General features: G+C 37.7%; 1 protein-coding gene across 5 annotated transcripts in view; it reads left to right on the forward strand.

The window, feature by feature from the left end:
- DICER1 (dicer 1, ribonuclease III) overlaps positions 1-14,433 on the forward strand; it is a 68,033-nt gene that overhangs the window by 35,962 nt on the left and 17,638 nt on the right. For all 5 annotated transcript variants that reach the window (XM_039551940.1, XM_039551942.1, XM_039551939.1 and 2 more), the window contains exons 11-20: positions 1,452-1,584; positions 2,518-2,760; positions 2,858-3,012; positions 4,341-4,473; positions 4,922-4,997; positions 6,100-6,239; positions 11,194-11,373; positions 12,215-12,428; positions 12,510-12,663; positions 14,152-14,334. In XM_039551940.1, coding sequence (XP_039407874.1) covers positions 1,452-1,584; positions 2,518-2,760; positions 2,858-3,012; positions 4,341-4,473; positions 4,922-4,997; positions 6,100-6,239; positions 11,194-11,373; positions 12,215-12,428; positions 12,510-12,663; positions 14,152-14,334 — 1,611 coding nt within the window. The remainder of the gene's footprint in view (positions 1-1,451; positions 1,585-2,517; positions 2,761-2,857; positions 3,013-4,340; positions 4,474-4,921; positions 4,998-6,099; positions 6,240-11,193; positions 11,374-12,214; positions 12,429-12,509; positions 12,664-14,151; positions 14,335-14,433) is intronic.

Genomic DNA, 14,433 nt, shown 5'->3' on the forward strand with positions numbered 1-14,433 from the left:
AGTGTCTGTCTTGAGAGCCTAGACTGCATACAGAAACGTAACTCCATTTGGCCTTGAACTAGCAAACCACATTTGCATTTTGGCACAGGAGGATCCTTCTAGTCTATTCCCCTAAGGGTGGCAAGTTGTATGCCTCTTCTGTCCTCTTGCCTATCTCCCTGTTCATTCCAGTTTTAACAGATCTATAAGGAGGAAAGCCTTCAAGGTGTTTTATGTTCCCATAAATTTTGTTTAAAACAGGGACTAGGAAAGGGGGCAAGACTTCAGTAGTTTTCTGAGGATAGAAGGAGCAGGGAGAACTTTGTCATTTTCCATCTGGTTTGGCAGCAGCTTGCTGGGCAGATGGTAGGCTTGTAGCCGGGGACTGGCACCACACCCATCTACTTATATGAGAGGCAGAAATGCTAGAGGTCTTTTTGGGAAAGGTTGGAGTTGCTGCTGGAGGTGTAGAGAGGTAGGCTGTTCTTTGGCTGTGAGGAGCACCTGGCAATGGACAGGATGGATATGCTTTGAGCAGAGTAGTGCTGGGATGGCTGTAGTGACAAATGCAAGGGATTATTTGTTGTATATAATCCCTTGGTTTTTATTGGCTCTGCTGCTTAAAATTAGCCTGTTACAGCTGAGAAGTTCCAAATTCTGTTCATCCTGGAAACTGATACTTCCTTTGATTGTGCACTGTAATTGTGGTTTTAAATCCACACATGCCTCATTCTTAGATTTAGGGCATTATATAGGTGAGCAATCTTCTCCCTTATCTGTGAAATCAGAACACTGCAGAAGCCAGCGTTTTCTGCTTCTGTAACATAAAGAATAAACTGAGTGGAAATGAAGTGAGAGCATGAATGCTCCTCACATCCCTGTTGAGTATTCCTTTTAAAGAATTGTATTTTGTCCTCTACTTGGGTTAATTTCACAAGTAGTGAACATCTCATTGGGTAGGCTGAGCATGACTCTTGAGAACAGGTCAATATTTTGTCACCAGTGTACTTGAACAGAATGTATGTTCTAATATTAAGTAGAATTACAATCTTAAATTTTAACCTAAAAGTTAACATTTTATACTGAGGAAATATACTTTTGTTGAGGAAGCAGTTACAGGTCTTTCTTCTAAGATCAGCTATAGGTTACAGAAAAAGGGATTAACAAAGTAATTTTGAGTAGGGTGCTTTAACAACAGAGAGCCTTAGAGTAATAGATTGGTTTCAGAATACCTAGTTTTACCATGATAGGTCTGAAATGTGTCTGATGCATGAGCACTCCTTGTGTTTCTGTATGCAGTCTGTCTTGTGGTAACCTTACAGAGGTTTTCGAGAAGACTGCAGTCAATTTATATGTTAGCATGACTTAATTGTCATGCTTCCACTTTTCCTTTTAATATAGGTCTTACAAACAAAAGATTTTCTTCCATTTTGTGGGTTGTGTAACTTCTAAAACACGTGTAATATTTTTAGGTTGATAAAAGAAGCTGGCAAGCAAGATCCAGAACTGGCTTATATCAGTAGCAATTTTATAACTGGACATGGCATTGGCAAGAACCAGCCTCGTAACAAGCAGATGGAAGTAGAATTTAGAAAACAGGAAGAGGTAACTTCAAGAAAAAAAAATTTAAACTGGTGGTACCTTCAGAACCTTTTGTGTGTGTGTGTCTTTGAAAACAAAACAAACCAACAGGCAGAGTCTGGGGCACAGTCATTAGAAGTCCAGGGAACAGCTTTGTTTTAACAAATACGCATACTTATTGGAGATTCAGATGTTGTTTGTAAAACAATAAAAGTACGTTTGGAGATACTGCTATGTTACATTACACAAATAGAAATTAAAACTTCATGTAAAATCATGTTTATATTTAGTCAGATCATTATCTAATTTTTCTGCATTGTGTTAGTGGTAATATAATACTACTGTAAAGAATGTCAGGCTTACTGACATTTTCAGTAGTTAAGCTGATTTTAATATTTATCTTTTCTAAATGTGAGTTTGGTTAATCATTAAATGTTATAAATATTAAAAAAACCCACCTGATTTTACATCGTTTAAAGTTCATCCTGTCTGGGTTGTGGTCCTGACACCACACCTTTCCTTAGTATTGTTTCTTACATAGTATAAATACCAGAAGTGCCAGCTCTAGAATGTGCTCTACCCTGAGGATGCTTCAGCCTCAGAAATGTTTGGGAAAAGATGGTGTCCTGAAAGCAGCATTTTTTTTTTCTTTAATACCACAACTGAAAACTTGTAAGTAGATAGGGGGGATCCTCTCCATTTCTAGGGGTTATAGTAGCTTCTTAGACACATGTGGTTCCATATATCAGATGTTATTCCTAGAAATCTGCTGGTTCTGATAAATAGTCTTGTTATGTTTCTGAAAAGATTCTTTGTAATAGTTTTGTATTTTCATGTCTGGACATGCTTTGGGGGCGTCTGAGCCAGTCATCTTGGTTTTTACTGCCTTTTGTTGAATCTCATGATGGTAACAGATCTTGGACTAATATGTCAAATTTGTCTTCATTACTTTTGCAGGTTCTTAGAAAATTTCGAGCACATGAGACCAACCTACTTATTGCTACTAGTATTGTAGAAGAGGGTGTTGACATACCAAAATGCAACTTGGTGGTGCGTTTTGATTTGCCCACAGAGTACCGTTCCTATGTGCAGTCAAAAGGAAGAGCTAGAGCACCAATTTCCAACTACATTATGTTAGCAGATACAGACAAAATCAAAAGTTTTGAAGAAGATCTTAAGACATACAAAGCAATTGAGAAGGTATGAGGTCAAAGGAATGGGCCTGGTTTTTTTAAGTGTATCGTAGTATGTTTTAAGGGAAAAATCTCTCATCATGTTCTGTTCTTGAAATGTTAAGATCCTCCGAAACAAATGCTCAAAGTCTGTTGATGCCAATGAAACTGAAACTGAACCCATTGTTGATGATGACGATGTCTTTCCACCCTATGTATTGAGGCCAGATGAGAACAGTCCAAGGGTTACTATTAACACTGCTATTGGGCACATAAACAGGTAGGAGGCATATTCACTTCTTATTTCCTGTAATTGAATAAAATGTTTCTTAGTCAGTCTCACAACATGGAAGCATGGGCTGGGGCATTTTACACATTTCCTCTTAGGCATTGTGACAGAATTTTCTCTCCTAAAGAAAGTGGTCACAAAGGTTTGAAGGGATTATTTGTTTTCTTCATATTTATCCTATCAGAGGTTCTAGCTCTGGTAATAACTGTAGTTATGTTGATTCCTGTTCAATTAAAAGCTTCCCTGAAAACGTTCAGCTTCAAAATATGTAGTAGGTTTGCATTTTTGCTCTTGTCAATCTAGTTTTAAAAATAAATAAAGAACTGTTAAAACTGTAGTTAAATCTTCCAATTCTAGTATTCATGTTTGTAATAGCAATCTGTTGTCATCTTTAAAAACAAAACCACAGTAATAAAAGTCCACAAGACGGGATGGTATGCTTCCAAGGGAACTAGTCAAATATCAGCTCTGTGAAGCGATGGCAGTTAGAGGAGGTTCTCTGAGATAGGAGGACAAAAAAGACAAAGAAGAGGAGCCAGGGAGCTGTGGACCAGTCAATTTAACTATAGTCATATGGAATCCTATGGACCAAGTCCTCATGGCAGCAGGTTTTAGGCCCATAAAGAAAAGGGGGTTGGCAGAAACCAGGCAGGTTTTACTGAGGGCTGTTTATCTCCAGTATCATGAAGTGGTTGACTATGAAAAGCAGTGAATGTCATTTACTTAAGAAAAGATTTAGATGCAATTGCCAAAGTACTACTTTAATAGCTAAATTCTTGAGATGCAGAGCATTTTGATGGAGTGGTAAATAAAGCCTCTCAAAGCAGTCAGATCTGAAGGATGAATGACAGACGGTAAATGGCTATTTGGCAACTGGTTATATGTAGCATTACTTCTGGACTGTTAGGAGGTCCAGCACGGTTTAACATCAGCATGTTTGCATTTAATACTAAGTTGGGAGAGAGGAAGGTCAGTACAAGGGAGGAAAGGCAGGAGGGGGAATGATAAACAGGAGGAATAAGAGAGCAGTAAGCTCAGGAGACAAAATGTGAACCCTGGGACCTGGCAGGAAATAGTCTTACGCATCATTACAAGCTGGAGTGACCTTGCTGGAGACCAGGTTTATAATAAAGAAAGGACTTGGAGGTCTTCTGCTCAGAAGTTAGTTGAATATGAGTCAGCAGTATACCTTTACAGTGCTCAGTATGCCTGAAATCATCTTCTGTGGCAGTCATACCAGTAGGGCAAGGTTGCACTGGAAAGTGTTTAGGTTTCAATTTGCAGGTTTTGATGATGTATAAAATGTTTTGTCAACTTAGGTACTGCGCTAGATTACCAAGTGATCCATTTACACACCTGGCTCCCAAGTGTAAAACCCGGGAACTGCCTGACCATACATTTTACTCTACTCTCTACCTGCCAATCAACTCACCTCTTCGAGCTTCAATTGTTGTAGGTATTTGGGGAAGGAAAAGCATGGAAATACATTAGTACGTTGAGCTAAGAATTGGTCTGTGCCATTTTTAGAATTAGTTTCATTGTTGTTAATGAAAATCAGAGGGTTTTTTTGTACTCTGTTTTTAGATTACTGTCTGATTTTGTTATAATCCATTTTCCATCAGTTACTGTTTATGCCAAAGGCAAAAATATTTAGATATTCTTCCCTGTGTGTTGTTTCATGCACTTGTCCTTTATTGGTTTTGATTAATAGTATAGTTGAGTTCTTGTAATTTTGGTTTTCATAGAAAAGCAAGCCTGAATATCTTCACAAAACTGTCATCAGTGTGTTTTTTACAAAAATTTTCCTAGCTTCAAATTCTTTGTTGTGTTGAATTAAACATATATAGTAAGTAACTTGCTAATCACCCAAAGTTTTTACGAGGTATTTAAATGTTTATAGGGCCCTCCAATGAGTTGTGCAAGACTGGCTGAGAGAGTTGTAGCTCTTATTTGCTGTGAAAAACTGCACAAAATTGGTAAGAACTGGAAAAACAACCTCTTTGTTAAAGTGTATTTTATAGTTGAGAAATTGCATATGGTATGGATGTACATGCCCTTCTGTTGTAGCCATCTATTGCAGCTTTCTTTCGCTTGCCTTGTTTTGTGATGTGGTCATGGACTTAATAATTTAGCTTACACCTTGTAAGCTGAAGTTAAATTTTACAGGGAAATCTTGTTATTTAACATATTTTGTATTAAACAGCAAAAGCAACATTAGTACAAGAGACAAAGACTTTGGCATTGAATATACTTAATAGAGGAAAAGAGTCTTGTTCTCTAGAAGTGATTATAGGTCAGGGACTACATCCTACAGCCAAAAGAACATGGTTTTTAAAGTGAATTGTGACAAAATATAAAATACGCAACCCTAAATTTATTCCTTTCTGTACTGTATCATAAGTCATGTTCCAAAAATAGGATATTGCAAGACTACTTCAGCTCTTGTTTGTAGTAAGTATAATGGAGCATGTTCTTCACTGAGGAACATTTTAAAGATAATTCCGTGTTACAGGTTTTTTGATGAAGTACAGAAGTATTTATGTATTTTTTAACCAAAAAAAAATTGTAGGTCTGGGGTTTGTATTTTTTTTTTTGAGTTAAACCTTTTGAACACTGAATTCATATCAACAAATGTATCCAAGAATGGCACCCTGATGGTGGCTCAAGTCAGTGTTGAAAGTGCACATTCAACAGCAGTAATTTGCTTTTTTAGAATGATAGAGAAATAGAAATGTTCCTTCTTCCTTGGTACAACTCCATGTGAGTGATTTTAAAATAAGTGTTTCAGTCAAAGATTGTTTTTTATGGGCAAAAAGAAGTCTTGGATATTTTCATTATAGAATTGAATTTTTAAATTAAATTTAAGAGATTTTTTACTAGAAGTTAGCATTTTTGCCCAAAATTCAGTCTTTATCACTCATTCCCCAAAGTTGCACTTTTGGACTCTTGCAGTAGTCCATGTATTTTAAAACCTTACATGTGAGGTGTTTTCACAAGGAATCTCCTCTACTGTGTAGGATATGAAGGAACCAAGATTTGATTGTTCGTAATGCTATTTCTTTGTACTTTTTCATTCAGGTGAACTGGATGATCATTTGATGCCAGTTGGTAAAGAAACGGTTAAATATGAGGAGGAACTTGATTTACACGATGAAGAAGAAACCAGTGTTCCAGGAAGGCCAGGCTCTACAAAACGAAGACAGTGCTATCCTAAAGCTGTTAGTATCACTTACTGCTGTCTAGATCTCTATCTAATGCTTTATGTCCTGATAAGACAGAATTGCCAACTCTTAATATTAGCAGCTAAGAATTTTTTAGAAGTCTTGTATTTACAGTGGAAATACTTTGCTGTTCTAATTCTGTGGAAGCCTGCAGTGCTACCTGAGTTTATGGTACCACATGCTTCGGAAGCATGCCTGTAAGCTCAGAGAGCATACTCTTTCTGTAGGGCTTGTTGGCTGTATTTGCCTAGTATGAAGATAACTGAGGAAAATAGTCCTGCATTAATAATCTGTAAAATCTTTACCCAATTGACTTTCTTGACAAATAATTGAACACTGAAGGATGTACCCCAGGCTAAACACAGAAATATGTTTGGGAGTTTTTTTTGGATGCTTGGTTTAGTTTACTGATTGAATACAGAATTTCATAATCCTGGTTTAAATCTTCCAATATCAAATAAGTGTACTTCTATGGTTTTTTTTACTTTTAAAGTTGTTCTAAATATTATACTTAATATTATACTTGATCTATTAAAAGGGTCACACAAGAAGCTATAGCTCTGTGTTAAGCAATGTATTCACAGTCTGCTACAACAGGTTTCAACTGCACCAGCTTGTAAAATTGGACTTCTTGAATGGTATTTTTGGGGGAATTGCAAATACTTTAAGAGCAAATGGAGCAAAGAGGCTTTGTGGCGTATTTTGCAACTACTCTGGAACCTTCCTTTTTCCTCTGCAGTTGTTACAGGTTCTGTCTAAGGGCCTTTGGGACAGGGAACTCATTCAGAATCTGATAATCTTTGCATTTCACAAAGATGCACAGTTTGCATCTTTGCACAGTGTTGCTTGCTACAAGTGCTTTTCTCTGTCCTCTTACCTCACTAACGGTTGTTGGAAAGGGGTGATTCATAAAATGCAAGATTATGGTATCTCATTCAGAGGAGTTGATTTGTCAAGTGATGCATCATTCTTTCTCAGTTATTTTTTTTCTTAATAGGGAATCTAAGTATACTTTCCCTTGCCTTTGTCCCAACTTTTCACATCTGGAAAATAAGCTTTGGCAAATGTTTAAGGTCTGCAAGATCCTCTTGGGTTTAATGTAGTTATTAAATTTATGAGTAATTTTCCATTAAGCCAGGGCCATAGTTTTACTACAGTGTAACTTTAAAATCCAGGACTACATGTATTGCCATTTAGTTTTAGATAAACAGGAGGATTATTTTTGAGACCTGCAAAGTAATGAACTTCTGCCAAACATAAAGCATGGTTTCTTAACGTCTGTGACAAATATGAGCATCAGAATTAAAAGTGCTTGTGGCTGTTGTGAGTATTCACATCTGCGAGCTAGAATTGTAATGAGAAAACTCATATAGTGTAGTGCCTGGGCAAAGGGGCAGTGTACTGAATATTGTTTATGTGTTTGTCCCAAGTGTATAAAAACATTTTTGATACTTTTAAACAATTCTGCTGGAAAAAGAATCTGTGTTAATGAAGCCGTAAGTTCAGTCGAGCTTTTTTTTTCTGAGTACGCACATTTTCCTTTTTACCTATTTTTTTTTTCCCTGTTCTGCTGTTAAGTTCCAAAGAGGTTGGACATAACACGTGCTCCAGACTTACTGGATAAATGCAGAAATTTGCATCAAAGCTAGTTTAGATCTGCTTGAAGTGAGGAGAGGCATGTTTTGCCTCCATCCACTACTGCGGAAAGGAAGGTTCTAAGCATACCCAAAAGCAAGATTAAAACACAAATGAGGTTAAATGGTGTGATCCAAAGCGATAATACAACTTTGTATTTTATAAAAGAGGAAGGAAAGAGAGAAAATCGGAAAGTAGGCAACTGCCCATAATAATTATGGGAAGCACAGAAAAGAGGCTACCACGACCACAGGTTCAGCGCTGACTTATAGTGTGCACTGGGGGAGATGTGCATCGGGTGAGATGTGTCTTTGTCTGGTGAAGTCCCTCCCAGAACAGTCAAGCTTGCCAGTGAGGGAGAAGAGCCATGGCAGCAGGGGGTAATGGGGGGCACGAGCAGCCTCACAGGACAGTGTAGGACAGCACAGGCAGCAAAGATTCTAGCACTATGTAGATTTGGCTGCACCTGTGGCAGGTTGGGCACTTGCTTATAGAGGGTTTTGAGAGTGGCAACAACACGTCCACCTCATAAAGTTCATTGGCTGGCTCTCATGATGTATCAAAAGTCTGCTGCTTGCTCACTAGATGTATCAACTACAAACTATTTTAATAATTTTCAAAGAGGGTGCCTCATTTTCTAAAACAAAGCAGTTTCTAAAGCTTTTGTTAGGAGCAATTTAAAACTTGAATTTTCAAACCTTGATCTTTGAAGAGGCAGTGGAAAAACATTCCTTAGTTTTTACTCGTTCACAACATTCCACCCCATGGTTCTAGATTGCCTTGAGGAATGTGGACGTAGTGTTCTTCTCTCATGGTGGTGATAGAAGTATAGTGAACAGAAGGGGAATGCGAGATGCCTAAGTGTGTTGTCATGCACTTAACCAGGCTAATGCCAACAATTAAAAATACAAATCCAGTGACAATTGCAGCTCTTAATTTGTGCTAACTATTTTCCCCATCCTGTAAGCTCTAAAGGTTTTAGGAGGGTAGTAACCCATGACCTGGATTCTGATCCATCAAACCAGTTTCATGTTTGCATAGATTGAAATAGTTCTCCAGCTTGATCACTTATTTCTTTCATCTTGGCTCATGCCTCCTCGATGGAGAATGAGGCATCACAGATTGTGATGCAGCACTGAGTTTCAGATAAATTCAACGTTCTGCATACTCCTTTTTATTTCAACAATAGCATGTCTAGGGCTGATCTGTTTTGTAGTCATTTTGCAAGCCTACTGGACTTGTGTGTTAAGTTCTCCAAATGCATGTTGTGTCCAATTACTCAATAAATTCAATTGCCAAGTGATATTTTCAAGTACAAACTGATGCCTTTTTAAAGTAACATAAAGGGTGAAGACGTTTTTGAGCGTCAGTGATACTGTGTGTCTGGTGGTATAATAATTTGGAACTTTAATCCCACTAATTTGCCATTCCGGTCTTTGTGTTGCTTCGGAGATGGGGATGCTACGGTATTGGTGCGTTTTGGACATTTTAGTAAAACTGAAGATACGCTTGGGGCAAAGGGAAGGGATTCTGACTCCATACCTTAGTCCAGCATGCTGTTGCAGTGACAAGTGTGAATAAAATTTCCTGTTGGATCAGCCCCAGGCCATTCCTCAGGGAGCTAAATACTTGGTGTTTTTACAATTGGTTTTCTCTCTAAAATCAGAACAGGGATTTTTGGCTTAGTATCTAATGGGATACCTTGAACTGGGAAATGGAAATGAGGATCCCACATCAGCTAGCAAGGCATGATCTGGTAGTATTACAGTGCTCGTCTTGATTTTTCCAGTCTTATGGAGGGATGTCCCCAACAAATACACGAGTCCCTTAAAGCTTTGGGAGTAAAATCCAATGGGCCAGGGACGATCATCTGGCCCTTGCTGCCATTAATGTATGGACAGTCCTGGAATGGCAAGTCCCTAGTCTGTAGGGGATCAGTAGGATTTAGAAGGCCTAGTGACTGATGGGTGTTGGCTTCAAAAATTAAGAATTGTAAGGCCTCATTGTGAAAGGAGGTCAAATTTCATTTCACTCTTTTCCATAGAAAAGTGTACTGAGGTCTTGCAATTATTGAGATTTTAGGTGTTCAGTAATGCCCTTTTGTGTCATTTGAACTGGTTCAGTTTCATCTCTTGCCACCAGTATATTGTCAATGTGTTTGTATACTTCTATATACTATATATTTATATACTATTTATATACCCCTGCTGTGGGAGGAATAAGTGACCATTCTTGTGCCAAAGCATGGTGTGCCATTGTGGGTGGGTGTTTGAGTCCTTGTGGGAGGCAGGTACAAGTATACTGCTGGCCTTCCCATGTAAATACAAAACGTTCCTAGTCTGATTCCTGTAGGGGAACCATGAAAATCACGTCTTTGATACCAGTGGTAGCCACAATTTTGTGTGCATGTTCTTTTATGATGGCTGTCAGTTCAGCTGTGTTTAGGACTGCGACACTCGGGGCTCCTATGTTTGCATTAAGGCCTCAGTAGTCCACAGTCAGTCTCCAATTGCCATTTGTTTGGTGAACTGGCCATGCCTGGAGTGTTATAGGGAGAATGTGCTGGAATCACTACCCTTTTCTTCAAGTAGTCAGTAACTGGGGTGATCTGTGCTTGCTCCCAAGGGTAAGGGATAAGGCTTGATATTGGTTAGAAGGGAGGGGAGGGAGGAAGATTTGAGGCAGCACCTAGTAGGCATAGATGGTGAGTTTCTTTCCCAAAAGTCCGTATTTTACCTTCTTCATCAGTCCACACCTTTCCCTTTGGGAGGTCCAGTCCTAATAGATTTGTAGGGAAGTGTCCCAAAACTATTAGAGTTCCAATTGCTTTCTCCTTCCCCAGCAACCAGCACCTTACCTTAGCAATCTTTTGAGGCTGGGCATATCCAAAAGCACCCACCACAAATACACCTTTATTTGAGGGAATGATTCTGCGTGAAGAGGCATCTTCAACTTTGAGGGCAGACATTTGAGCTCCAGAATGTACTGGAAAAGTTACAGGAACTTTAGTGGACCCATAGGACAGGTTATTAGTAAGTCTACTTTAGAATTTTGGTAAATCTTCTTATGAAAAGCCACCCTCCGTCCCCCAGCTCACCTACTGAAGATGAAGGAAATCTCATGCCAGGCTACTGGTCAAATATTTTTGCTTGAAAAGGAAAACACTACTTGAGCCTGAATTAATTTTTTTTTGTTCCTTGTTTTTAGCAATGTGTTTCCAAATAAACGTAAGAGGACTTGTTCAAAGAATAATAATTAGGTGAATTTTGCTGATGTTTATCATGTAAATGTTTTTTCTTTTTTTGATTTTTTTCAGATTCCAGAGTGTTTGAGGGATAGTTATCCCAAACCTGATCAGCCCTGTTACTTGTATGTAATAGGAATGGTATTAACGACTCCTCTACCTGACGAGCTCAACTTCAGAAGACGAAAGCTATATCCTCCTGAGGATACAACAAGATGTTTTGGCATATTGACAGCCAAACCTATACCTCAAGTAAGGAATCTATTTCCTTTCCTTATTCTGCATGCCTTACAACCTGTTATCCACTTACTCCCCACCCCCAGACTGAACAGTTGGAAGTGACTATAAATGATACTTATATCAAGTAACCTCCAGAAAATAAGCAACACTGTCCATCCAGTCAAGTCACCACTTCATTTTCTGTCTTCAGGGATGGGACAATCTATTCTATTTTTGCCAAACTTTTGGGTTAGAAATTTAGTATTTTGCGCTGGCAAATTCAAGATGTCCCTCCTCCTTGTATGAGGTATGATAGGAGTAGACATACCAGCTACAGAGGTGGCCTGCACTGCACTACCTTATCTATACAAAAGCTAGGGTAACAAGTCCTCTCAGCATTCCTAGTCTGCAGCAGCAGCAGGAGAAGTAGGCCATGTTAATTGAAATTGGCACCTCTTGCCTCGGAAAATTTTTAATAGGCATTTTCTGTTGGTGAGACTCAGCTGAGGAAGATTTTTTTCAAATTGTATTTTCTGTTGTCCACATAAGAAAACATTTCAGGAATATTGCTGGTTTTCACATTTCTTCCTTCATAAGAGAAAACACTTCATTTTCTACTTAGTTTTCATAAAGACAAGAGCTGTAAAACACAAGGAGATCTATTAAAAAAGCCAGATCAGTCATTCTTTAACTTTCAGAGTCTTATTTGTAATTGAATGCCATCACAGTTCAAAATTCTGGTCCTATTTGATCCAATTTGCTGTAGGGCTAGGCAAGCATTACCTCAATATCTGAACTAAACAGACAGTACTCTGTAGAGGAATCCCACTTTGGATTTTCTTTTGTGATTTCTTTTGGTTTTGTTCTTGCTTAGATTCCTCACTTTCCTGTGTATACTCGCTCGGGAGAGGTTACAATATCTATTGAGCTTAAGAAATCTGGTTTTACTCTGTCTCTGCAAATGCTTGAGCTGATAACACGACTCCACCAGTACATTTTTTCACATATTCTTCGTCTTGAGAAACCTGCACTAGAGTTCAAGCCTACAGAAGCTGATTCAGCCTATTGTGTTCTACCTCTTAATGTTGGTAAGAACAAAACTTTTGTAATTTACAACTTCTCAGAAAAGTTCAGCCTAGAAAACTGAGTTATGCGTTTTCCTTTTTAAGTTGATGACTCCAGCACTTTGGACATTGACTTTAAGTTTATGGAAGACATTGAGAAATCTGAGGCACGTACAGGCATTCCCAGTACACAGTATACAAAAGAAATGCCTTTTATTTTCAAGTTAGAAGATTACCAGGATGCAGTTATCATTCCACGGTGAGTACTCTACATAGTTTAGGTATGTACCTATTGTATTTATACAAACTTGAATAAGGGCATGTTAGTATCTGCAGCAGAATTGCTTTTTAAGAACTGTATGCTGTTAGTCTGAAGGTATCTAGTTGTGTTTCAAATAATTCAAGGATTTTTTTTAATCAATAGGTAATCTTATATTAATAGGATTTAAGTATTTAGGTATCCCAAGATTCATTACCTTTTTATAGGGAATAGTAGAGCTCACCAGAAAACTTACGTAGTATTCTGATTAAACACTGCAACTTCATCAAGAAGTGGCCTACTAAAACCAGTTTTAGTTTGGAAGATTGCACGGGAGTCCTGTTCTCTGGTTACTGCTTATACACACCAAGGGCCTCTAAAGGAAGGTATCATGTTGGTAGATGGGAAAATTACAAGTGATAAAGACCATTTAATAGAATCTTTATATTGAGTGGTATGCATTTTAGGTACTGGATATGCAAAAGTTCTCCAGAACTGTTGGGCTTTGTGGAGGCTTAATTATTCCCTATGGATTAACTGGCTTGTGTTATACCTAGTATATTGTAAACAATGGTACTTGCTGAATATATAGTGAGAATAAGTGTAGGTTTAAACTTTGTTTTTTGGCCTCAGACTTTATTTTTTTTTTAAAGAAGCTGAAAAGTCTCATTAATTACGTTTAAATTTTGTTTAGAGATACTACTTGTTTAGAGTTTCTATTTAGATATTTCAGTAGAAACTAAAATGATGCAGCATATCCAAATATGAAATAATATGCAAATCTAATTGTTGAATATTGATTTCATGATTTTTTTTATCATTATTATTATCTTCTGGGCATGTTTATCACCATAGTTTCCAATGAGCCTCGGTAGCCACAATAAAGATGTTGTAGCAGTCTGGTTTCAAATTTAATATTCTGCCTGTAATACAAGAATGTCACTGTCCTTGAAAGGCTTGTGAATTCATCTTGCTGTATATTTGAGGTTTTGTATTTTAACTTGATCTGGAGGATGACTTGGTTAAAATGCCAGTCTAGACATGAGGTAGTACAATCTTTGTATACAGAGGAACTCAGTTTCTACTGATGTAGAATACCACGTAGGAGACTGGATGCTAAAAAGCCAAATTATCAAACTTAATTGTTAGGTGTTTTGAATTAAGAAATTGTCATTTGTAGCACTACTGTTGTACAGAGCTTTATTTTCTATTACATACGGAAGACCCTAAGTCCTCCATTTAATTTAAATGTTTATCTTGTAGAGGGAATTTCACAGATTGTAGATTGACTTTATTCATCTTTGTCTTAAAGCACGTTTCTCATTCAGCATTTGAGTTAGCTAGATAAATGATTTCTACAACAAAAAAAACCCTCATAAACCAAAAATCTCAAGTGCACTATTTAACTGTTTATCTCCTGACCATGTTAGAACATGAAGAACTTAACAAAAGCTTTACTGTAATGCCAAAATATTATTTTTTTTTTAGATATCGAAATTTTGATCAGCCTCATCGATTCTACGTAGCTGATGTATACACTGATCTTACTCCACTCAGTAAATTCCCTTCCCCTGAATATGAAACTTTTGCAGAATATTATAAAACAAAGTACAATCTTGACCTTACCAATCTTAACCAGCCACTGCTGGATGTGGACCACACATCTTCAAGGTAACAACAGTCATAGTTGTGTCTGATGTTTGTAGTTTGACATTAAAGTGCCTTTTTTTTCTTTAAAATATGGGGTAAAGCTGAGGGCTTGTATCTTCC

Source organism: Corvus cornix, chromosome 5, assembly GCF_000738735.6.
Source record: "Corvus cornix cornix isolate S_Up_H32 chromosome 5, ASM73873v5, whole genome shotgun sequence".
In the NCBI taxonomy this organism is placed as follows: domain Eukaryota; kingdom Metazoa; phylum Chordata; class Aves; order Passeriformes; family Corvidae; genus Corvus; species Corvus cornix.